This window comes from Panthera tigris, chromosome A2, assembly GCF_018350195.1.
Source record: "Panthera tigris isolate Pti1 chromosome A2, P.tigris_Pti1_mat1.1, whole genome shotgun sequence".
NCBI classification, from domain to species: Eukaryota; Metazoa; Chordata; class Mammalia; order Carnivora; family Felidae; genus Panthera; species Panthera tigris.
In genome coordinates, this window is record NC_056661.1 from 95,156,023 (window position 1) to 95,181,970 (window position 25,948).

General features: G+C 39.3%; 1 protein-coding gene across 3 annotated transcripts in view; it reads right to left on the minus strand.

Moving 5' to 3' along the window:
- Nucleotides 1-821: 821 nt before the first annotated feature.
- CDK6 (cyclin dependent kinase 6) overlaps nucleotides 822-25,948 on the minus strand; it is a 246,911-nt gene continuing 221,784 nt past the window's right edge. For all 3 annotated transcript variants that reach the window (XM_042966501.1, XM_042966511.1, XM_042966509.1), the window contains 3 exons: nucleotides 15,107-15,157; nucleotides 9,781-9,916; nucleotides 822-4,403 (listed from right to left, as the gene is read on the minus strand). In XM_042966501.1, coding sequence (XP_042822435.1) covers nucleotides 4,257-4,403; nucleotides 9,781-9,916; nucleotides 15,107-15,157 — 334 coding nt within the window. In that variant the 3' untranslated portion in view covers nucleotides 822-4,256. The remainder of the gene's footprint in view (nucleotides 4,404-9,780; nucleotides 9,917-15,106; nucleotides 15,158-25,948) is intronic.

Sequence of the window (25,948 nt, forward strand, 5' to 3'; positions counted from 1 at the left end):
GAACATTCTTAGGCTTGCATAACAAGCGTTAGTTTCACATGGCTGCTTCTTCCCACGAAGTAAGGAGTATGGTAGTTTGCTCAGGTCACCCTTTGAAATGGTAACTGCTTGGAAAGGCTTTTCCATAAAACATGTTTTGGAACGTTATCAACTTCATAGTTGCCGGATGACTTTAATAGAAATTCTTACAATATATTTGCTAATAAATATTTATCCTTCAAAATATATCTAACTTTGAAACTATCCTTTGAATACCTTCATTTTCTCTAGAATTTCCTCTATCCATTGTCCATTATTTTATGCCTTTTAAAGATTTAGAAATCATGCTACCATCTTTATTTTTTAAAATAAAGACACTGTTTTTATGTGTCACAATGTAAAACATGCATTCTTTTGAATTTTGTCAATACCTAAGAACTTATAATGTCTCAACATTTTCTTTCCAGGGTGAATATTCTATAGTTACTGTACTAACACAATTAAGTAATTACAGCAGCTTATTAACTTTTAATATTACTCTTTCCTAGACCTGACTATGCAACAAAAGCCTGCTTTTGGAAAATGTGAGACACTCTCTTCTGTGCTTATCATAAAAATAGCCAAGTTGTCACTTAAAAGCAATTCTTTGGAAAGAAGAATTTTAATATGTTTGTGATATTAGGAAGCTTACATGATTTTAATTTCCATAATGGCATGAGGACTGCCATTACTGACCTTAAGAGGCATATAGTTAAAAGCTCAATTTAAATACATAATTTAAGATTCAAAATATTTGGTACTATTTGGTTGTTCCCCCCCCCCCCCCCCATCAAGATGGACAGTACTGTGTTCTGGAGTCAAATGATAAATTTCTATTGAAAGGTGTACATTTTCTTTAAGATATTAACATCCCGTGCATTCTGAAATTTTCATTTTTACTTAAAACTAAATGGCTGAGATTCTATTCTTAGGTAAATATTTTGAACTACTTTTATTTTAGTAAGACACCTTGGGCTAAATGAAAAGTATGCCATTCCTAGTGTGTGATTCCTGAGAGAAAATCATGAGAATACAGAGGGATGAAATGGCTCCGACGTCTTGTTTAAAACAGGTTCTGTTTCTTGGGTTCTTATCTACTTTCAAGGAGAGACAAAGTGGGAGGTGCCAATGCACTGGGTATTGTGTTTTTAAGTTTGTAAGATTAGGGCTTTATTACCTTTGCCACATGATAGCTTATAATGCTGAAATGGACAGGTTTCTCTCTTATTCTTAAGTGGGATTGTTACAACTTCACCATGCACTATGGTTCCCACAATGCCTGGGCCCTAAGAGAACAATTATCATATAGAAACTATCAGGCACATTCTAGCACCAGCCCTCAAATGTGAATATAAATGTGATTTTGAATCTGACACCGTATTTTTATTGATATAAGCTGCTTCAGTATATCCCTGGGGCAGTATGACTTTTTTAGCTGACCACTGCTTGGCTTTTGGCAAAGACGTTTGAAACCATATGTCACAGAAGAATAAGCTGTATTCAGTAAATTCCTATGCTGCTATATGCTTCAAAGTGCCCTAATGGGAAGGGGGCTCGTGTGGCATCTGGATTTCAGAACTGGTGAGCCTGGATGTAAAAGACATAAAACGAGGGTAATTACTCAACTGCAAGAACCACACAGATGGAAGAGCTGGGGTCAGAGAGGCCAGATACCCTCTCCTTCTGCCTCTCAGGGGATAATTTGCCAAGCATCTAATGAATCTCATGCCAAAATGTTTGTGCTTTAAGTTTTCTTCATAAACACTACTGAGAAATGAACCAAAAGTATATGCTAGAAATAAAGTGGAGCTCTCTACTTGTTTAGAATTCCCAAGAATGCTGAAAAATTCCAGTTCAGAACGGCTGCATTTTTCTTGAGAGAACTTCTGAAAACCTGAAAAAAGCAGAAACTCAACTTATGTTCACTCTAGCCATGGATACTAACCAGAAAGCACATGATGAAATCAGTACTTATATTGAGTTTTAAAACTGAATTTCTAGGGCCCAGCAAAAAATGTCTTCAAAGGAAAGGCAGAAATCACTTTTCCAGGGGAGACATTGCCCCGACTGCTATGGATTCATTATATCTCAAGCATTTACAGTGATGACAAAACATAAGCAATATTGTCAACAAGGAAGAAAGCATCAAACATTCTTGTGGCCCATCTTCTCATTCATATCTAGCTTTAGACCAATTTTCCTGCTCTTCAAGTTACTGAATTAGAAAAATGTTAAACAATATACATATTAAAAAAAGAGTAATTTCCAACCCAAAAAGCTTTCAAGGAGAAAAGTCTTAATTTTTCCCTTGTTCATCATGGTAGTATAGAATATTAAGCTGTGAAGAATTCAGTAAGGCTAGACAATATATAAACATCAACTGGAACATTTTCTACTGAGTGAAGCGATGTTCATTCTTTGACAACCCTAACTCTAAACATAGCCTATCTGTTGCATGTACTCAAAACATGAGTCAGAGAGCAAAGACAGCTAAACTTCCAAAAGGATACTTCATCTCTGTGTCTTCGGGTTACTTGAGCTAACTGAGTACTAACCACACATAAGGCAGAGATGACATGAAATATAAAGAACGGTAGAGAAAATGGCGAGAGAAAAAGTAAAGCTGTTCACAATGCCCAGGTCAGGCTGGCTCTGCACGGAGAGGGAGTATGCACAGGCACTGGAAATAAGCACAGCCTGGGAGATGGAGAAAAGATCATTTTATAGGGTAAATATATACGTCTAAAAAAAAAATAGTTAAAGACATTCTCTCCGATTCTACACGGACATCTTCTAAAAAAATTGTAAAACACTAAGTAACAGTTTAAGGCAATCTATGTGCTGGTGATAGAGAAGAGCCAATCCTCCACTCACTGCCTAGGGAACAACAACAAATGCTGGCTGGGAAGATCACACTGGAGTGAGAGCCTAGGGGACCCTGTTAGGGCTGAAAAATTGGATCCATTAAGCCACAATCTGAATCTAACTATTTACAAAAGGTTCACTGAAAGAAAGCAAGCAGGAGGTGCATGGGAACGGCTTAAACAATCTGTTATTAGTTATGTAATGGTAGTAATATATACTAGAGGCCCTAGGAGATAAGATGGAAACTCTGCAAACAAGGCAGTGCATGGCAGAAAAAGTACAGTGTAATAGGGAAAACTTAAATGGTATTCCTGTCTCGTCAGAGAAAGCTATTCTCTGAGTCAAAACAGGAAACAGTTTCTGACAAATTCCTAAAATCAAAAAAACAAAATAAAGTAACAACAGAATCCAAAAAGGAAACAGATTTCAAATCAGGAAATAAAGGCTTTCTCTAATTGTTTTTTTTTTTTTTTGACCATTTTACCTATTTGAGGTACACTCCCTAAATCTATAGCAAGTAAGAAAAAGCTTATAGGGTGTTTTTCAAAAGAAATAACAAAGCATATAATACAGGTTAAAATGGACTTACAGTGAGTAATTTTCAGCTTTTATCAAGAGTAAATAGAGTGTATGCTTTAAAAAACAGGTCTCTTAAAAGATACTAGCATTTTTTTTCCTTTTGTTGTGTGTATAAAACTTCATCTAGATAGTGAATGTTTTACTTCTAACAAATTTACTGTTTTTGGCCATAAAAGAAATTCTGAGGACATAGGTTCAACTGTGTAATTTGAGAAGCCCATTCTGGTAAATCACCTTTAGTCAATAGACACCTGTTATTTATAGGTCACTTTGAGTCTTTAAAATTCAATTATTCTTGTTGTTTACAGAAAGTAACACTTTAAGAAATCAAGAATCTCACGCACACACATACGCACGCATGCATGCACATGCACACGCGCGTGCACACTCTCACTCAAAAGTACCAAAGCAGGCTCAGGCAGCTGCAGAGAGATTACATCATAACTCAGCTGTGCCTGGATTGCTCACTCCACACTGGCAGCATTCAAGATTAGAAAAATGAAATGGCAGCACAATTGGTCAGCAGCTTCTCTTCTGGAATTTTTCCAGGTTCTTGAAACAAACAGACAAACAAACAAACAAACGAATGAACATAAAGCTGCAATCGCTCTTGCATTGATTTCAAAACAGTAAACTAGGCGGTTTCCATGGAGAAGCAGAGCCCGTCCAGACGACGGCAACTAGAAGGTCCCCAGCCAGTGATCCTCAGTGGCTCTGCGGGGCTTACTCAGGGGGGGCCCATCAGCCCCCAGGGGTGTTCTCCCGGTGATCAGCTCAAGATGGCCGTCGGGACCTCAGGCTGTATTCATCTCTGAGCTGTTCTGGCTGGGAGGCAGACGGGAATCCAGATTCTCCTTGCACCTCTCCAGATCATGGAAGTAGGGGTGAGACAGGGCACTGTAGGCAGATATTCTTTTGGCCGGATTAAAGGTTAGGCACTTCTGTGATAAAGAAAAAAAATAACTGACATAAAACATGTCCATTTAAATAATGTGTTTACACAGTTATACATTTGTTCACTGCCATGAATTAAGTGTGTCTAGAATCAGAATGAGTATCTACTTCATGGGACACTAAATAAAATGTAGACAGTCTTATATATATCGTATCTTATATATGTCCTCAATGTATAAACTGCCCTTCAGGAAAAAGCAATAGCTTTTGGGTTGCCTGTGTACTTTTACCTCCCCAGGCTTTCTCTTCTACCTATCCCAGGTCCTTTAAAAGATATTATTAGTATTATCATAGTATGTATATAACTTTATTTAGTAGTGATTTTTCTTTCTTTAAGTTTAATTTTGAGATAGAGGGAGCACAAGAAGAGGAGGGGCAAACAGAGAGGGGGACAGAGGACCCGAAGCGGGCTCTGTGCTGACAGCAGAGAGCCTGATGAGGGGGCGACCTGAGCCAACGTTGGACGCTTAACTGACTGAGCCACCCAGGAACCCCTAGGTAGTGATTTTTCCAATGCTAGAAAACTTAGTGCTGTAGTCAGAGATGTCACCCTAACTTTTTACTCTTCCCCAAGGTTTGTTGATGAGTCAGGAATGGAACGGAGTTGTCTTGTTTAGGGGTAAGAGGGTAATTATTAAACTACAGTAACAACTTCTGACGTATTTTTTTTTCAACGTTTATTTATTTTTGAGAGAAGGAGAGAGACAGAGCATAAGTGGGGGAGGGGCAGAGAGAGAGGGAGACACAGAATCTGAAGCAGGCTCCAGGCTCGGAGCTGTCAGCACAGAGCCTGACGCGGGGCTCAAACTCACGAACTGGGAGATCATGACCTGAGCTGAAGTCGGATGCTTAACCAACTGAGCTACCCAGGCGCCCTTGTTTCTGACATATTTCTAATATCAAAAGCAAAACAAAATAACAAGAAAACCAAAAAAAGGAAATACATTTTAAAGCAGGAAATAAAGGTTTTCTCTATTAAGGAGGGCAAGTAAGGGCTAAAACCTAGGCCCAACTTACCCTGACCTGCTAGCAAGTTGTGCACTCTGGCCCAGGGCTGCACCATCCAGAGGAAATGATTCCTTCCTCTGGTGCATGTCTAGGTGCCTCATGGGCAGCAGCAATGTCCATTAGGTTCAGTTCTGGTACTAAACTCTATTCCAGGCTGTCAACTCAAGTGTAGGTAGAAGGTGAAAGGGTTGGCGGGGGGGGGGGGGGGGGGGGGGGGGGGGGGGAGGGGGGAGGGGGATGGTGAACCTCTGGGGCAGCAATCTCCATTCTCAAACTGACAATTCATAATCAATTAGACAGAATGCTTCCCTAATCTTAGTTCCATTTCCACACCAACCCCAGGTAATCCTGTTCTTCACTTCCTCCTCCTGTCCTTCCACCAACACCTCCAGAGTGACTAGCAGGTGGTAAGCACTAGTGGAGGATGAGTAAGACCTATCCATCGCCCAGGAACACACAAGTAGGAGAGAAACTCTACCAGCTTCTCCGTCTTTGTGATGCAGTGTCCACTTTAGTGAGCTGGGTATCTGACACGTCTATGAATTTCAGTCCTCTATGTAATCTGAAGACTTAACATTATCATGGTTATGCTGACTTCCATTTAATCTGGGTTTTTGCCCTCAAGGACCTCAAAGTCTCCATCAGATCTTGACGATTAGGGACGCTTTAACACTCTGTTGAATGCTACTGACCTAGAAAAACACTCACAAATAGAAAACTCTATATATAATTCCAGGCAAATTTGGGTCCCCTGAAATCTTATTTATCCTGAACTCCCCACCAGTCCATGGATGCCAGTTTCTCAGAGTGTCTCCTGAAAACCAAAGAGCCAAAAGGCAAGCAGATGAGGGAGCTTGGTGGCAGAATGGTTCTACTGTCCTTAACAGCAATAAACATTGTGAGAAAAGCTTTGCATGGGCTGAATTCTGTAAGGACAGAAGAGCAGGGGCAAAACTCTTAAGCCTGGGTTCTCTCTTCCCAGAGTCTAGGAAGGAGAAAATTAGGTAGCGGCATTAGAGAAAGAAGCAGCCAATGTAATCCCTAGGACATAGGAAAGAAGAAAAAAAAATGTGGGAGTATGTTCAAGATAGAGAGACATGTCCCTAGAGGACTGTCTCGGAGGAAGCCTGTCCGCACAGCTATCTTGATGGCTTAGAGCTGGGAAGACGGTGGAGAGAAGGAGAAATCCTTAGCCTAATGTGGAAGTGTGTGAGAATCTCCAGTTGGAAGTCTTAATCCTTTATGTTCTACAGAACATAGAAATGGTGGCTAAGTTCTATCATTGCTCTACTTCAACAGAGCAATTTGGATGACTTGAGAATTAATCCAAAATCTTCTGTGAGAATATTATTTCTCTAAGAAAATCTAATTTACTTGCCAAATAACTGTCTTATAAAATTAGCTTCTGGGATTGCTATTTAGTAAGGGTTGAATACTATGATGGACTGGATCATTTTTCAGCACATAGCCTCCTTCTTCCCACCCTTCCTTCATGGGAGGAGTGTTCTTCCCTCTATTAGAGCTGGCCTTGACCACGTAACTTGCTTTGGCCAATGGAATGTGGACAGAAGTAGCAGGGTGCCTCTTCCAAGCCTAGGCCTTCAGGGGCATCATGTGTTTCTGCTTGCCCTTCTGGGAGCATCATAACATCTGTTATGAGAAAAACAGGCCTTGGGGAGCCAAAGCCCCTCTTGTTCTGGGCCCTAGAATGAGACACATGGAGAAGACCTGTACTTGACCCATAGGCTAAAGCAGAGCTGTCTATCCATCTGCAGACCCATGAGCAAGAAATAAATGTTTACTGTTGTACGCTAGTGAGATTTCTGGGGGGTTGTTGGTTATGCAGCAAAAGTAGACTAATCCAAGGACCGTCCCCTCCGCCAGCCCCCACAAATATATACCTTAGGCCCTGAAAGCAGTTAGCAGAAACTCTAAAACTTTTTTCAGCAAGAAAATAAGTACGTGGCCTCTCCAGTTAACCACGATGGAGAGGACAAAGCTTGTAAAGATGGGTAGGTTCTGGTTGTTAAAAAATAATTTTTCCTCTGAATGGTCTTATTAATATGCCCAACTTACATATGTATGTGAGAGCATTTATAAATGTCAATGCATATATCCATTCATACATGGCTGAGCATTATATAGTCAGCCTTTATTTCAGATAAAACAAAGGACAACTCTCACAGTGCTAAACTTTTAAATGTTGTATCTTAAATAAAACAACTTCCTAAAATACCCTTCACTTTCCTTCCTTACTGAATAAATTTCAATAGAGGCAACAAGTCCTGCCGGGATCTCAGCTGCCTATCTGGTACTGAACAGCCTGCTTTCTTCTGCATTATAACAGTTCTACCTTCTGTCCCTCTAGCATGAAACAGTGAGAGCTTTCAGGGGGTTCTAGGCTTTGAAGTCTTGGGCTATCCTTTCCCTGAATGCCCTCGGATTACTATGTTTTGTCCTTAAGTTGCTTCTAGTCCTGAGGTCACTGAATCTGCTTCTTATTCCCTTCCTTTGCTTTTTCTAATCTCTGTTGACACTCCTTGTCCACCCTCTTCCTTCTCTCTTTGGTAGTTTCTTTGTTCCTTTTTCTTCTTTGTTTCCTGCTACTTCTCTAGTCCAGCACTAGTGTGTGGTCTGACTTTGAAAGCCAGCACCACCAGTGGAGACACTGAATGAATGAGCATGTGGCACTGTCCACTAGCTTTACATTTTAAGTTCCTTTTGGTGATTCCTAATGATGTTGAGAGACTCTGAGTTGTCTTTGGATGTCCCAGTAGCTGAAGAAGTGGAATACTTCACTACTAAAGTTGCTTATCATTGTGACTGACTGTCCAGAATCTTCTTCTAAGAGGAGCATTTCATTCAGAGTTCTTGCTGAAAAGGAAAGCCTATGGTGGCCATATTTTATAACACATCATCTCTCCCTCCCTCCTAGCATAGCTGACTGGACCAGGAATGCAGGCCCTAGGCAGCAACCCATATCATGGGTTGGCAAAAAGGTGAGGCGTGTCAGCCACATTCTTCTTTTCAGGAATCTGATGTAGGAAATACTAACAGAGCAAATGTTAGTGGTGGGGGTTAGAGCTGAAAGGATCCATGAGTTAGCTGAAATTCTGATAGTCAGGGGCCAGCCAAAGTTAAGGGGAGCAGACAGCACAACTGAAAAGAAATAATGAAGAGGAGAAAAGGCCTGCAGGGCAGAGAAAAGCAGAGTTGCTAAGAGCAGGTGATGCTCTTAGCAGGACTGGGAGAGCATTTACACTCTGGATGGCTTTTCACTTCCAGGCCACATGAAACATTCCATCAAACCTCCTTTTCTTAAGGTAATGCAAATACTTGTCTGTTAATTGAAACCAAGAAAAAATTTTCCTAAATAGTAGGTGAGCCAGCAAGTGTGTATATATAGTGAGTTTTTGTATAGGAGAATATTCTCCCTTCTAATAAGAATTTGTTTCAAAGGATGTGGGCCAAAGTTCTCAGTGAGTGTCTTAGAAATAAACGGTGGGGAGGGAAAATAGCTGTCCTTCTCCATAATGCGGCAGTGGAGGGAACCGTAGAGTAAGCATCAGAAAATGAGCCCCCATCAGGTGAAGATGGGACTTAGGGCTTTCACCGGGAGAATCCGTGGCTCTGCAAACATGCCAATCAATGGCTGTGTCCACACAGAGCTAAGGTATAACATTTCTACCGAGACCTATAGACTCTTAGGTCTACATTTGAAATTTAGAATACACTGACAGAATGGGAGCACTAGCTCCTCCAGGTCTAGGAGTACTTTCTTGGCTAGCTATCATAGGTTGTTATTCAGTAGGTAAAGGAAACACTCATCAGTCACTGGGTTCTGAACACCAAGAGTAGCTCAACAGGTATACTCCTCTACCTACTTTTCTGTCCTCCACGTTAGGGAATTACATACAAGGCCAAATATTACGAGTCTGAATCTTAAGCTGAACACGAGTCCTTATTTTCAGTGAGGTATTTTATATGTGCATGGCACATTCAATACTTATTAGAAGCATATGTCTAGATGAATTTGAGAGGCTTCAAAGGCTGCATTCAAACGAACATTTAAAGATGGCAGATTGAAAGTTTGTGGATCAGACTCTTTCTCTTTCTCTTTCTATAGGAAATGAAGACATTCCAGAATCAAAAGCCACCAGCTGCTGCAGGTGTGGAAATGAAAGCTGCAGAGAGAGGTTGTGGCCTCGGCCCTGTGTGGTTGTGGCCTCGGCCCTGTGTGGTTGTGGCACATGATGCTGAACTGATACTGTGCCCACCACCTAGCAGACCACCCAGTGGACAGGGCAAGGCTCTGATCCGCCCAGTGCAGACCAACTCTGCACCGCATGAACTTACCAGGAGTAGGTCTTTGCCTTGTTCATCAATATCTGTTACGAACTTCTCAATTGGTTGAGGAGATTTTGAGTGAAAAGCCTGTCTGGGAAGGGCGACATCTCTGGGCCAGTCTTCTTCTCCTGGGAGTCCAATTACACTACAAAAGAACCACATGTGAACATAAGCATTAGATGCTATGCTGAAGCTGTTTTCCTACCAAATTCTAGATGATGGTACAGTCTAAGAGGCAGGTATGGGGGACACAGAGCCCAGGAGCCCCTCACTTATATTACTGGCGGGATTCTCATCTCTTTCTGTCCTATTGCAGTATGGTGATCACAGGGTGATCTCAGGGGAGAATTGTATAATTCACTGGGAAGAGATAAAAGATTACTCTGGTAGCAGATACCAAATATATAGGATGATGCAGAAATGGAAATTATTATATTACCAGTAAGTCCTGATGTACTGACAGAGTAGAACCTATATGTTCAAAGGAGGCTCATAAGAGCATATAATATTTCCTTTACACCCGAGAATGCTTTTTGTGTTCTGATCAAACACTCATACTGACATGCTTTATGATGCTCATCTAACATGATTAACACATAAATTTGGTTGCACTTTTGGTTAAAGAATAATTCTCCAAACAGTAATTATATACACTAGAATCAGACCAAAAAGAGGCTAAAAAGTATGTTAATCTTGTGTAACTATCAGGCACACGCTATTTTATAATTTAATTTCAAATTAATTGAATTAAACTTAGCTTATATATATTTTATATTACCAAACTATTTTATGGTATTCCAGAGTAAACAATAACGAAAGACAGTATCATTTATGTTTCTGCTGAAAATCATTCTGGAATCAGAAACATGGAGAGAGGATCCAATGATATAGAAACAGCATAGATATTGTGTGTCAACTATACTCAAATACAAAAAATAAATTAAAAAAAAACAGCACAGGCTTTAGAAAAGGTAGACCTAGGTTCAAATTCTGCATCTACCACTTATTGCTAGGTAAGGACAAATTAGTTAGCTTCTTTCTTAGTGTCTTTCTTTATTGACATCGACAATTTAGGGGTGCCTGGGTGGCTCAGTTGGTTTACCGTCCGAGCCTTGATTCCGGCTCAGGTCATTATCTCCTGGTTGTGAGACTGAGCCCTGCATCAGGCTTTGCACTAAGTGTGAAGCCTACTTAGGATTCTCTCTCTCCCTCTGCTCCTGCCCTGCTCAAGCACACATGCTCTCTCTCTCTCTCTCTCACAAAATAAACAAATAAAAGAAAAAAATGATAATTTACAGCAATAATTTATATAAAGTGCATAGCACAGTGCCTGATAAACAGTACTTGTCAATATCAATACATTACCCATTATTATTATCATGAGAAGAAAATAATGCTATTAATCTAAAATGTGTGGGCAATGCATTGCTATCATGCTAAAAATATGAATTGCTTGAGTCCTACTGATATGTGCCGAGGTTCTTCAGAAATATTGTCAGTGGCCTTATGCAACTTATACACTATAGACATGTTATTTAAAGTTTATGTATAGATAGTAAGTAGGTTTCAACAAGGGAAGTTAAGGGACACAAGAAATTACATCTCACTTACAGACTCTGATTAACTCCGAACTAAAAGTTATAATTTAGTGGACAGAATATATAGCTTTCAAATTGACCAAACTATTTTTTTTAAGATTTTATCTTTAAGTAATCTCTGCACCCAAGGTGGGTTCAAACTTACAACCCTGAGATCAAGAGGCACATGTTCTACTGACCGAGCCAGCCAGGTGCCCCATGACCAAATTACTTTAACTACAGTTAGAGATGGTGCTGGCCTGGGACTGAGGTCCTGAGATATGTTCTCCTCATTGGGTTTCCCAGGTTTTAGGAAGATGTGGTGGTGAAAATCACAGGCTCTCTGTAAGGCTTTGTTCCTCCTTCTCTTATTTCAGCAGAGCCCAGGTCACAGACCTCACCTGGGAAGAGCAAATACTCATACCATAATTGCACCTGTTACTGGGTGTCCGGGGAAAGACACTGTATGCCTGTATCTGTTGGACATGCTGGGAAAGCCATGTTGTTGAGGCAAATAAAGACAGATTCTTGGACATATTTACCAGAACAAATAAATGGAAATAACTTGGGCAACATACAAATTTGCTTAATAGCAAGATCTAGAATAAGAGCAAAGAGAAAAAAGATAGCACTATTGATTATTAAAGGACATCAATGTGTGTGTTTGGATAGAATGGAATAGGCAGAGGAAGAAAAAAGAATACTTATTAAAAACTTTAAAAATTTTCTTCCTTTTATTTTCAGCTTTTTAGCCATTTGTATATCATTTTTTGCATATCATCACCAATCATCTAGAAATCAGTTATAATAATTCTTAGTAACAATTTAAAATCTTTTTATTTGCAGCTTTGAATATACTTATGTCGAAATAAATCTGGCGATATGGGCAGCTGACTGCCAAAAGCCCTTAAAGAAACAGCGTCTCTGTATGTATGTGTATATGTGGTGTATAATTACATGTATATATACATAGCTACCTATAGAAATAACTTTCAAAAGTATTTTTAAATCTATCACCTCCTCTGATCTCATAACAACCTTCTGAGACATGTAGGTCAGTTATTACTTCCTTTTTATAGATGTGGAAACTAAGGACAGGAGTGAAATCAACTGCCAAAGTCACACACAGCGAGTTCAGCTCACTCGAGTGAACCCAGTTCTCCTTATTCCAAATCCAATATTTTGTTTCCATTTAACTATGACTCTGCTCCTAAAAATGCTCTTAAATGTCACGAGCTAAAAGCATTTAGTTTCACTTTCAAAGTACTTGTTGTTCTTTGAAAGTATAAATGTCTCCAAGTGCAGAAACATTTCTGCCCTTAAGAGAATGTGAATGTGGCTTTCCTCAAAAAAAATTTTTTTCAGTTTAACATCCAGTATGAACTTTTATGGCCCATATATGAGTGTTGTGAAATTCTGATAGGTCCATTAACAAGTGCTTGCATCAAGTTTCAGTATTTGGACAGCTGAATATAAGCCTTAAAAGTTGACATTTGTACTGGAAAGACTGACAGAGCACAAAACCTATAAATGGCAGTGGGGACAGAAATCATTTCTCAAGTACTTTAGAAATGACACTAGGGTGCAGCATTGTCCCTTTTCTTTATGCCAAAGTAACAAACGCAGAGTAAACAGAACATAATTTCAGTGAAACAACGCCAGAAACCAAGAAGTAATATCTGAAGGCACAACATATATAGAACTTTATGGCTTCTTTTTTGCTGGCAATCTAGGGTCTCAGGCCTTTGCCAAAAGTGGAACTGGCTTTCCACTGGAAGCAAGTCAAACATGGTTGTCAAAGGTTCTTTCGGGTCCATCTCAGTGGCTTCAGATACTAAGAGGCACTAATAGTGCTAACAAGTTTGCAGACCCCGGAGCTGGAGAGAACGCCCCAGTAGTGTCAGTAAGGGAAAGGTGGTGACAGGTTTCAATGTCTGGCAAGCTGGCTTCGGTCAAGATCATTTTTCCTTTAAACAGAGTCACTGGTAGGTCTGACTTTCACAGTTCCTGCTTCAAGTTCCCACTGCACTGCACACAAAATACACAGTGAGGGGGAAGAATAGATGGAGGGCTTATCACTGTATGATCAGAGAAGCTGACATTCAGAAGCAGGGAGAACATGAGTTTTGTCCTGAATCTGTCTACCTTATGGAGTGACAGTAATAGCAGTAATAGTCACTGTCTACGCCTTAGTAGTGGTAGGAGGTGGCTTGGGGGGGGGGAGGGGGAGAGGGAGGAAGAGGAGGAGTGGTAGTCTTGGCAGCTTCCCTGGACCTGGGAAGCCCCCAGGCAATAAAATCAGCAAATATTTTTTAGGCCTTAAGGCCACTGGGTTCTGATTCGGCAGTGGCAATAGCACCAATGGAAGCCTACTGAAGCTTTCTAGTCACTAAAAGACAAAACTCAGGTTCCAGTTTTATTCCAACTGTTTTAAGCAGTCCTGTTTGAGTAGACAGTGTTAAAATATAATTCTTTTCTTTAGGGATACTTTTCATCAGTTTTACAGATGGACTGAAAGTATCATAAAAATCTCTGGGATTCCTATAAAATATTATAGACCAATGATCAGGGTTATTTTTGGTTCTAGAATCCCCACTTTTTTCTTACTCCCCCCAATTCTTTTTTTTTTTTAAGTTTATTTATTTATTTTTGAGAGAGAGAGAGACAGAGAGAGAGGCAGAGAGGGAAAGAGTGAATCGCAAGCAGGCTCTGTACTGTTAGAGCAGAGCCCGATACATGGCTTGAACTCAGAAACAGGGAGATCATGACCTGAGCCAAAATCAAGAGCCAGATGCTTAACTGACTGAGCCATCCAGGTGCCCTATTTCCGCCCCCCCCAATTCTGATGGGGCTTGGCACAAGCACATATCCCAAAAGGATGCCATGCTTCATGCTTTGTGAGAAGAAAAGCTCCCTCTGAACATTCTAGAAACATAAAAGCATACATACCCCCACATGCATAAACATGTAGACATGAATGGAACTCTGCAAATCATCAACAAGCCAAGTAACAGACAATTAGAACCAAAGAATGTTAAGCACAAGAAAGAATCCTAGAATTTACATCCAAAGTTTCATTACTCAGGTGAAGAAGTTAAGGAACAAAAAGGTTAAACAATTAAGGATGAATTATAATAATAGCTACCATTTTTAAAGTATTCACTATGCACCAGGCACTGTGTAAGCACTTTATGAGGCATTTTAAATGACTTTCTCAACATTGCATAGTTATTTAGCAACAGATGTAGGGTTAGAATCTAGGATTCTCATTTCCTATTTTGGTGCTCCCAAGAAAAATGGGTTGTGTAGCATACCATCTTTTGCCCAGGAAAACAAAACAATGCAAAACCAATCTGGATAACAAAAGGATACTCAATGGGGACAGGAAGCCCAGTGGGCAAGAATGGGTTACCAGGCTACCAAGCGCCCCACCTCTGACAGTGGACATCTGAAACGGCCCAAGCACACAACACATCTGAAAAGAACTGGAGCTCAGCCAAATGGAGAAGGAGGATTAGCGAAAAGATCCACATGAACAACATACAAGCTGCCAGAACAGAGCCCGGATAGGCTACATGTCATGATGGGCTCTGCATAAAACAGCATGTATGCCATGTCCCCACTCACCACACAAATAGTAACACTGTCTGAGGCAGCAGCTTGGGGAAGGAAGGACAAGAGATAAACATTTTAGATGAAAGGCACTGTAAATGTTTTAATGCTACAGATGCTGATGCAAAATTAGAGTTACTACTTACTCCAAGATTTTTCCAAGTTGATCAACGTCTGAACTTCCACGAAAAAGAGGCCTAGAAGAGTAAAGATACACATTAAACAGGATTTTCTCAAGTTACATTTCCATCATATTGGTCATTACCATGGTTTACGCGAAGTAAAATATTCCTTAAGGGTGAGGATGAGGTAAAGAAGTGAGACCTCTTTCCTTTGGTAAATGAAGGTTTTTCTTGCATTTCACTTCATGGTGAGGATCTCTCCTAAGTATCTGGTGGTACCTGACTCCCACGTTTTCTAACCATGGGTATCCTATTTGTACTCATTCCAAAACAGTGCCACCAGCATATACATTCCTCAGTTTCAAAATCCTACTTAACTTAGTGAAAGGGTGGAACACATCACTGTCCTAGTCTGAACCGCGGGGTCTGTGGGCTTGGAAACGGCTCTTAGTCAGATTCTTTTCTGAGCACCCTTGCCCCACCTCTCTGCTATACAGTACTTCCTCAGGGCTTTCTGTTTCCATTTGTCCTGACGCTGCAGTGAGAAAACCCCTGGACCTATTTTTCTGATTTTCACCTTCCTTTCTCACATTATGGAAGCCAACCATCACTCCTGGCTTCAGAGGTGACTGTGAACACACAGGCCTCAGTGTCTACACTGAGAATTTAACTGGCAATTAAATGAGCTCACTTGGTGACATTTCTGGCATTTTCCCAAGTAGATCAATACCCCTCAAGGGCAAGTACTTCTCTGGTTTGCCCCTAATCTTTGGCCTAATGCTGTACCTGAACAGGTGCTCAGTTAATAAATATTTCATTTAATATATTCCTATGGTACACACATAAATGTTTCTTAACCCCCTGCTCAATGCCTCACAGGCATTTTTCAACAATGTGCTTTAAAAACTATTTTTAGCCTATTACCAGAGACCGTACTCTAAAAATGTTATATACAAGTTATAAATATAAGTATTATATATTATTTTATAAAGCCTTAAACCTTTTAAATATTTTTTAGGCATAATAAGTAAACTTGTTATATAGATCATATATAGAGAATCCTGCAAAGTCCTAGCATTTCAGTGGCTAGAAGATATCTTAAAATCCCTCAACCATAGTTTCTATTCAGGTTCTTATTCTTTTTAATTTTTTTCAGGTTCTTATTCTTTAAAAGGGTTATTTGCAAATGCAGCCAAAAATAATTAATTTGTGGCAATGTTATGGGCTGAACTGTATCCCCTCCAAAATTCATGCTGAAGTCCAACCCCCAGTCAGAGGACTGACTGTATTTGGAAATAGGGTCTTTAAAGAGGTGATTAAGTTAAAATGAGGTCATTAGGGTGAGCCCTAATCCCATTTGACTAGTGTCCTTATAAAAAGAGGAAATTTGGACACACAGGGGCATCAGGGGCATGTGTGCACACAGAGGAATGATTATGTGAGGACCCAGCAGGAAGGCAAGCCAAGGAGAGAGGCCTCGGAAGAAGCCAAATCTGCTGACACCTTGATTTTGGATTCTAGCCTCCAGAATGGTGAGAAAATAAATTTATGGTGTTTAAGCCTCGCAGCGTTTAGTATTTTGTTATGCCAGCCATAGCAAACTAAGATAGGCAACTCCCACATCACTAATGCAGCCAAGTTCGGAAAGAACCAGGGAGACGGCTTTTGAAAGCCATCCAGACAGGTCTTCAAAGAGCAAGTTTTAGAAAAGCCAAACAATGGAATCTTAACAGCTGTTATTTCCAGAACACTAATGTTGAATCTGACATAGTGCCATGTGCTCCCCAAACATTATCTCATTTAATTCTCACAAAAATTTCAGGACCAAGGTAGTTATTATTATTATCCCTATTTGCTGTTGAGCTAATAGGATTGGAGATGTTTCATGACTTACCTAAGGACAAATAACAAAATGCAGACTTAAAATTCAAAACAGGTCTGCCCTGCCCCAAAGCCTATCTGCTTCATTATTATATTATGATACATTTATTTTGTTTACTAATGTCCTCTGCACTCATAGACAGTACCTATCGCTGAGGCTGTGGGGTGAAACAGCACAGAGAATGTGTGAAGGGCACTTTATAGAGAATGTGGTGTCTCACAAGCAGGTGTCTGCGGGATTCTGTACCCATACTACTCTGCAACTGTCCAAGTGTCTTTAAATTCTTGCCGTTTTAACAAGGAACAAAGCAATCCACCAGACTGACTGAAGTTTTCTATGTTTTCCATAAACTTACTGTCTGATGGCCCTTCTAGATTTTTTAAATTAAAATTTTAATTTTAATTCTAGTATAGTTAACATACAGTGTTAGGCCCTTCTAGATTTTTACATTCTTCCCCCCAGTGTAGTCTTTTACAGCTGTTCTGCTCACATCTTAATTGGTACATTATTTTCTTTTTTCCTTTCCAAAGCATAGAACTTGGGTTGCACAGAAACAACACTGCTCCTTCTTTTCACACTCATCTGTTTCCTTAATATTAAAGTATGAAATTACAAAACTAAGTGTAACCAGCATTACAAGGTTTGGACAAACACAAATGACCCCTCTTTGTTTAGCAGGTATCTCACATGGCTCGAGTGATGGACATGCCAGGTGAGTAGGCCCAGAGGGAACAGAGAGCATGCATTTAATCTGATGAGCTGGTCAGGCAGCTTTGTAAACATGCCAAGCCCCTCACCCTTCATGGAGAAGACTGGTATCCACAGAGGCAAGGGTGAAATTGTCTTTGAGAATCATGGAACCGTTTAAAATCAACTGGCCGTGGCTACTGGGAAATAAACAAAGCAGACTAACTTAAATGGATGTTGTTCCCAGGTAAAAGGAGAAGAGCACCTTTTTCCAGAGAGGGGTACCAAGACCCAAGCCTGAAGCTCAGGGGTAGCAGTGGCTTATGCCCTTACTGGTTTGGTTTTCAGCTCCCTTTTTTCTTTCTTGGCAATAGTTTAACATCTTTGCTAGCTCCCCTGTGCAGTCAAGCAAATGCTTGCTATATTTTATCTTACATTTGCTACATGTTTTAGCAGAGGGCTTTCAAGTCATATAGTCTACCACACTGTGAGAGCCTAAAGTTTTATCTCTATTGGCTGGACTTGGCCCACAAAATGAAATGTGCTTTACATCCTTGAGTTAGAACTGGCCCATTAGTTTGGCATCCTTTGATGAGTGCAACAAGCAGAAGGTCTTAATCATAACCACTTTTCTGTGACCTGCTATGGGGAATACTAGAAACTTGGAAGCAACAATTCAGTGTACAGCCCAAGATGACTTTTGCCACACAGGAAGACCTGGCATGTGACTCTGTAGTCTATTAATTTGGCTTTATAAGAGATATGGATTAGCTTGAGTTATACAGAACCACTAAATCCTGACTGCATGCAATAACTCCTATAAGATAGGTCTCTGGATGCAAAAACAAAGTCACAAGATGATCAAAAGGAGTCACATGAAGTGGGTAACAGACCTACTTAGTTGGTACTGGTACTGATACTCTTAGTTGACCAAAAGGTTGGTCATGAATGTGATCAAACTCTTAGAACCATCCATTCAGTTTTTGACTGAAAATTCTCAAGTTTGAGCTGGTTTTATGACAGAGGATGCTAAGTTTGTCAGGACCATGGGGAGTTAAGGTGGATTTAGAGGAAAGATGAAACCTTCCATCACGATGAATTCTTGGGGGTGCTATGGTAGAGTATGGAAATGGAAGAATAAGATCATCAAGGACATTATATGATACAATCTGTCTTTTTTTTTAAATTTTTTTTTTAATGTTTTATTTATTTTTGAGACAGGGAGAGACAGAGCATGAACAGGGGAGGGTCAGAGAGAGGGAGACACAGAATCTGAAACAGGCTCCAGGCTCTGAGCTGTCAGCACAGAGCTCAACGCAGGGCACGAACCCACGGACCGCGAGATCATGACCTGAGCCGAAGTCGGCCGCTTAACTGACTGAGCCACCCAGGCGCCCCGATACAATCTGTCTTTAAGGCTCCATGGTCATAAGTCTTGGCTGTATCAGGTCTCTGACCTGTGTGCATCAGGCCAGAAGGATTGTATTTTCACTGAGGTTACTTTGAATATTTCTTCCTTCCTCAGATAAGCTGAGTTAAATATCCTTCAATTCATATAATTTATGTCATATCTTAGGTGGACCATTATGGACATAATCTTTGACTATATTCTTTGGTTTAGTGGTGAGGGAGAGTTTAATTCTACTGCCTTGAATAATTTTTATAATTGTACGAATGATTCAGCTAAAACACACAAATACATGAGTCAAACTTGGCTAGTTCTTTATTACCATGACATAGGGCTGAGCTGGAAGGAAGGAAGTAGAGGGTTGAAGGACCAACATGGGGGAGAGTAAGACACAGAAGACTGAAACACAGACTGAGCTAGAGATGATCAGACAGAGACAATGTGAGGAGGTCCAAAATAACTCTGAACTCTGTTTCTGCCTAGTGCCTAAAAGTCTATCTCTTGTGGAAATCCTAGGGTATATTTATATAGGTCCTTCTTGAAAACTGAAGATGAAAGGGGAATATTCTATTATATATCATGAGACAAAGGCTCTTAAAAAGTCATTTTTTTTTTTTTTTTGAGTCACTGTAGGGAGAGGATCCACTAAATTATCCCATAAGCCTCCCAGCTAACATACTTACTAATTCTTTTACACTAATTACTTAAAAGTAAAATTAACAGAAGAGATATTCTGCTGAAAGCAGTAAATCTGAAGTTTGGTGTTACATTTTTTAAAACATTTCTTTATATACACAGTTTTTGGAGGGGTTAACTAGTAAAATGGAAAGATTATGCCTATCAAGAACATTCCCAAATAAAAACTGTGCAATTGTTTTACTGGATTAATATATTAAAAAATCCCTTTATTATACAGGACTTACTTATTTATTTATTATACTGACCTTACTTAAGGTCAGTAACTTTTATGCACTTTACTATAACAAAAAACTCTGATTTATTAGTTGCTTCAGATCACTTCTCAGTAGTTTAAGCAAAGGTTTGGGTAGTGGCTTGCAAATATTATCTGTTAAAGACCTTTGTTGCATCTACATTTTATGAAACCATTTTTAATTTTATACATTTCTTTTCCCTTCACCTGGCCTATGGTCTTCCGTTTTCCTCAGAAGATTTTCTCCACACTCACTTGCTAGGACTATTCACATTCTTTTGCATAAACCTCCTTCTGCCTCTCATGGCTCTCAACCTCTTTTTTATTTCAAATTCCCACCTAAACTACAGAAGACTGTACTGGAAGGCCTTACCATTTCAACCTTTGAGGCCAATTTATTTGACAAGATACATCATATTTGGGGGAAATATCTGAAACTGAGTATCACTATGTTTTGATGAAAGAGAATTTTAGGTTATTTCCAAGTATTTTCTTCAAATATCTTCCTTCACTGTTATACTTGGTAATAGTTAATGCTGATAAGATAAACTCTTTCTGAAAAAAAAATTTTAATTTATACATATAAGCATTTTTTCTAACTAAAAGGATTGTTGCCAAATATAATGGCAGATTGCATTCGTTTCAAACCACAGCAAACTCAATTTTCTTCTCATATGAGCGTAGGCACTGTCATATTAAAACAAGAATGGTTCTTGGGGTCTTCTTTAGCAAGGATTTTTCCCAAAGTTTTTTTGAATTTGTGAGTTTCAGCCTTAATGCACACCACCTTCAGTCCCCCTCCCCTGACATGTTGATTTTTCAGGACTGGAGAAAGGGCATAGACTTTGATGATGGACTATCTTGGGTGTGAATCCCCACTCAGCCATTTCTGTCTGAATGACCCTAGGAAAGTCACTTAGCCTCTTTGAATCTTATTTGCTTTATCTGTAAAATGTCCAGTTTATAGCAGACCTATAAAATAAATGGCAACTAAACACACATACCTTCTCACACTCACACATGGTAGATAGTTCTCCTGCTCCTTGGCCACTATTATACACAGATGACAAAGTATTTCACATAGTGAACCAGAAAGGAAGAGGACATTTGTCACCACCTGGTGGATGCCCAAATCATATTAAAGCCTAGTAGTTCTTCTGTTAGGGTCATACACCCTTACAACTTTTACACCTTTATCATCAAGAAAAGAAAGAAAGAATGTCAAATTTTCAGATAAAGTTTGATTAATTTTGAATTGGCAATATAATTTCTTCCTCTGTATGTAGTTTTGGCAACACACTCACGCACCCTATCTTTTAACCATGAAGTGAATTTCCTTGGGTCAAATTACAAAGGGTACCACGTTTCAGATTACATGCTTTTTTAAACAAACAACTAAAAGAACATACAAATGTCATTCATAAGCTCAATAAACAGTGGAAAACATTTAGAAGTAGGGTATGTTTTCTAGCAGATGAGACGTGTATGCTGATAAGTCTGCTATAGAAAGGAAATGATTCACACATAAAGGAAGATGAAAAGCTTACGTTTGGTTACAATATGTTCATTGTACTAAAAAGATGAGGAAATCATGGATCACTCTATAGAACACCTCTGTAACCTGTATTTGACCTGCAGCTATGCTTTAACTGCTATCTTTCTTGATTAGTAGAGCAATTTTCCATGTTCATAAAATGACCTTTTGAAAAATATTTCCTACTATTTTATACTTGCTCCCATGTTCAGTTTTAGATAGAGCTATTATCTGTTCACTTAAAAATGTTATCACCTTTCAATTACCACCTATTCAAATAACCACCTTAAGCAGAAAACCAATTAATTGATTTACTTTGTAAACACTAATTGAGTGATCACTCACTAAGCACACAGGGCTGCATTAGGTGCTGGGAGAGAACCCTTCCCCCTAAAAATATATTAAATATAAATATTATATAATATATGGTCTTAATATATACTATACATATACTTATATTACACATTTTGATATAAATACATTACAATATAAATGTATAATATTTACAAGATATATGTATTACACATCACCATAATGATCCTTGCCTTTATGGGAGACAAGAGATACAAATGCAGGATCATGAATTAAAGATGTTTATCTCATTTTACTGGTGGGAGACAAAAGTTCAAGGCAATCATTTAATCTTTACTAGAATGTTGGGAGGTGGTCTGATTAACTGCCTTTTACAGATGAGAACTAAAGAAACTTATCCAAGGAAACTCTATTCAGTAAGTGGCTAAGTTGGTCTATCTGACTCCAATGAGCAGGAAACAGAAGCTGTGTTTTAGAAAGATTAATATGGCAGAGATTTACTGAGTCACTCAGAGGGGACAGAGACAGAACTAGAGGCGCCAGTGGGGAGGTCAGTGTATGAAAGAGATGACAAGGACCTAAACTAGGTGGACAAGCAAATGGGAAAGGCCACAAAGACATTTAAGGGAAGGTGATCTGAATTTGGTAAAAAAAAAAAAAAAAAAAAAAAAAAAAAAAAGGCTCAACAAGACTTGGGAGAAGCAGTGTGGTTTTAAGTTTCCAGTATTAGTAAAATCAAGCTTAATGAAAAAGGTGGGGAGAGGGTGGTGTGGGGAGAAGATTGGAAGGTAATTAATTTTAAATATGTTCCTTTACAATACAAAATAATGCATAAAACAATGCTTTGAAATCTGAGAATGAAAAACATGCAAATGATAGTTTAGCACACCTAGGTATATACCCGAGAATACTGGCAATGTATGTGCACACAAACACTGGAAATGTATGAATGCACACAGCAGCATTATTCATAACAGCCCCAAAGTAGAAACAACCCAAATGTTCACCAACCGACAATGGGATGACAGAATGTCAACAGAATGCCGTGGAGCCGTACAATGGAGTTTCATTCAGTCATAAAAAGGAATGAAGCACTACTACAACATGAATGACCCTTGAAAACATTATGCTAAGTAAAAGCACCCAGTCACAAAAGACCATGTTTATCATATGATTCCATTTATATAGAAGAGGCAAATCTAGAGAGTCAGAAAGTAGATTAATGGCTGTTTAAGTTTGGGGGGCTTGGGGGAAAATGAGGAGTGCCTGCTAATGGGTATACAGTTTCTTTCTGGATTGATAAAAATCTTCTAAAATTGGCTGTGGTGATGGTTGCCCAACTCTGTGGATATACTAAACTAAAACCCACTGAATTATACAATTTATATTGGTGAATGGTATGGTATGTGAATTTTATGTCAATAAAGCAGTTTTAAAAAATAGTTAAGAAACTGTATTTCCAAGCAAATATTACAGATTCAGAAGGACAGTAAAAAAACTGATTTAGGCCTAAATATATATATAAAAAGGCTTAAGTACATGGTATTAGAATACAATGACAAACATTTATTTTACCATATATTCGGTCAAGTACCCATTTGAAGACATGTGCTCTGGAAGTTCTGAATAACCTACTAATAAGAATCTGGATTTCCCCAAACATTTGATTTATCAGATTAGAACTAAATAATAAGACAAAAAAAGTCTTTGTACAAAAAGGGCTTACAGAACTACTATCTTTTGCTTTCCTCTGGATGGCAAGATTATGGGTGATTTGTTTTCTGCATTTTTCTAATATTCTTCACTGAGCATTTTATGAGCCCTAATAACTTTTTAAAATCAGAAGAAAAAACCCCCAACACTGTTACTTGCAATACAGTACTAAATGAATGCAATCTGCCCACCTCACTTCTGCATTCCCATGTCTTCTGCTAACCCACTTCTATTACTCGGTTACTTGTTGGTCTCCAGCCAAACTGGAAGCTCTCTGTGGACAGGGCCAACCCTTACTTGCTTCTGTATCCAGGGCACATAATTTACTGCTTACTCTGTCCATGACTGGCACTCATTTAATACACAGGAGTGGTTACTGTTCCCTGCACTGAGAAGGCCTTCTCTCCCTTCTTCCCATCAACGTCAGTTCTTCTCATCTCAAAATTCATGCCCTTGGTTCATCTCTGGGAAATTCAAGTGTGAGCATGTGTATTTGCACATATATATATATGATAGATGTGTAGGCATTTAGAGCCAAAACCGATTTGATTTATATTGTTGTATCTGTTTATGCTTTAACTGGCCTGTGTTACTGTATTACTAGACGGTATCATCCTGCAACTAATGGGTATTTAAAAATGTGGGCTGGCTGACCATTGGTCTCCTACATCTCAAATGCCACCGAAATCACCCGAGAAGCAGCAAGAGGCATGCTGGATAGGAACTTTGCCCTCAGGTGCTTTACTTCATCAGGTAGGCAGGCCAGGGATGGGCTCTTTGGAAGACAAAGAAAGAGAAGGGATGAAAAGAAGTGTAGCAAAGGCCAAACAGAGTGAAGGATTAAAAAGGGTGTGGAGGGGAAAGAGGCTCTGGAAGGAAACCAGCCCAGAAAGGAAGGGCTGGTGGGAAAGAGCAAGTGAGAAAAAAAAAAAAAAAAAAAAAAAAATTAAAAGCCCAAGTAATACAAGGCAAGTACTAGGGCAAAAAGAAGAATCTGAGATGAAGTTCTGTCACTGAGACAGAGACAGATAGGAAAAAACCTCTACCAGGAAAGGGAGGTGCCCCTCACAGGAAAGGCCAGATGAACACAATTTAGAGAGTGTGCTGCCCTATCTGTCCATAGTAGGGGATTTGGAGTCTGGTCATTTCCTTACAAATAAATAGCTGAATTTACTTTTTTCCTTGTTACCAGATGTGAATAATTTATTTCTCCATAGAGGGCTCATATGTATGAGTAACTTCCTTAAGACAGAGAGAGAGAGAGAGAGAGAGAGAGAACATGAGAGAGGCAGAGAGGAAAACCCCACCACTTTTCAATTCAAAATTGAGAATTAAAACTAAACCAGACTTCACCAAACCACTTGAGACTTCTGAAACATTACGAAACTTACAAATTAATACATTTACTGACTTAGTCAATTTTATATATGACTCAAGAAGCCTAAGTGGTCATGAAGATAAAAAAAGATCATTTCTAAGCACTTCAATAAGTATTAATTATCTATTGTTTGCCAGAAATAATCATTGCTTTTAAATACCTATTTAATTACAGAATTATCTTTCTGTTCTTCCAGCGCCAGCTTTTCTTGTCTCAGTCAACTTGAGATGCCGTAACAAAACACCACAGGCTGGTATTTCCCATAGTTCTGGAGGCTGTAAGTCCTAGACAAAGGTGTCTGGTGAGGACTCTCTCCCCAGTTCGTGGATGGCCACTTGCTTGCTGTGTACTCACTTGCAACAAGCTCCCTTGATCTCTCTTATAAGGGCACTAATGCCATTATGGGGGACCCACCCTCCTGACCTCATCTAACCCTGAATAATCCCAAAGGCCCTGTGTCCAAATAACATCAAAATTGGAGGTTAAGGCTTCAACATCTTAGTTTGGCGGTAGTGGTGGTAAGACACAAATGTTCAGCCTGTAACACTTCCTTCCTCATATTACTAAATACAATACCCTTCCGACTTTTAAAGTTAGAAAGCTGGACGCGTTCTTTTCCAATAGGAGCAACAAACATGATTTGTCTCATTCCATGTCTGGGATCCAAGTACTCATTTTACATACTTTCTGGTAAGTTTTCTTGCCAAATTACATGTTCATTACTCTCCCAGTGCCTCCCTTATCTCTTGCTCTCCCTTCATACGGCTCAGGGGAGTTCTTAAGGCAGGGAAGAAATGGCCGTACGTTGAGCATTTTCTACCAGCTGGGTTCCTAGTTGCATTATTACATTTTTGTCCTCACTCTTGCCCTGTTGTCTGACCAAATACTATATAATACTGCATTTGAAAGAAAGTTTTAGCACAGGGAAAATAAATCTGAGTCAAACCTAAAAGGAGGTAACTCGCAAGGTGAAGCATTTATATCAGTATTACTAATTACCAGGAAACTGGAGACAGTCCAG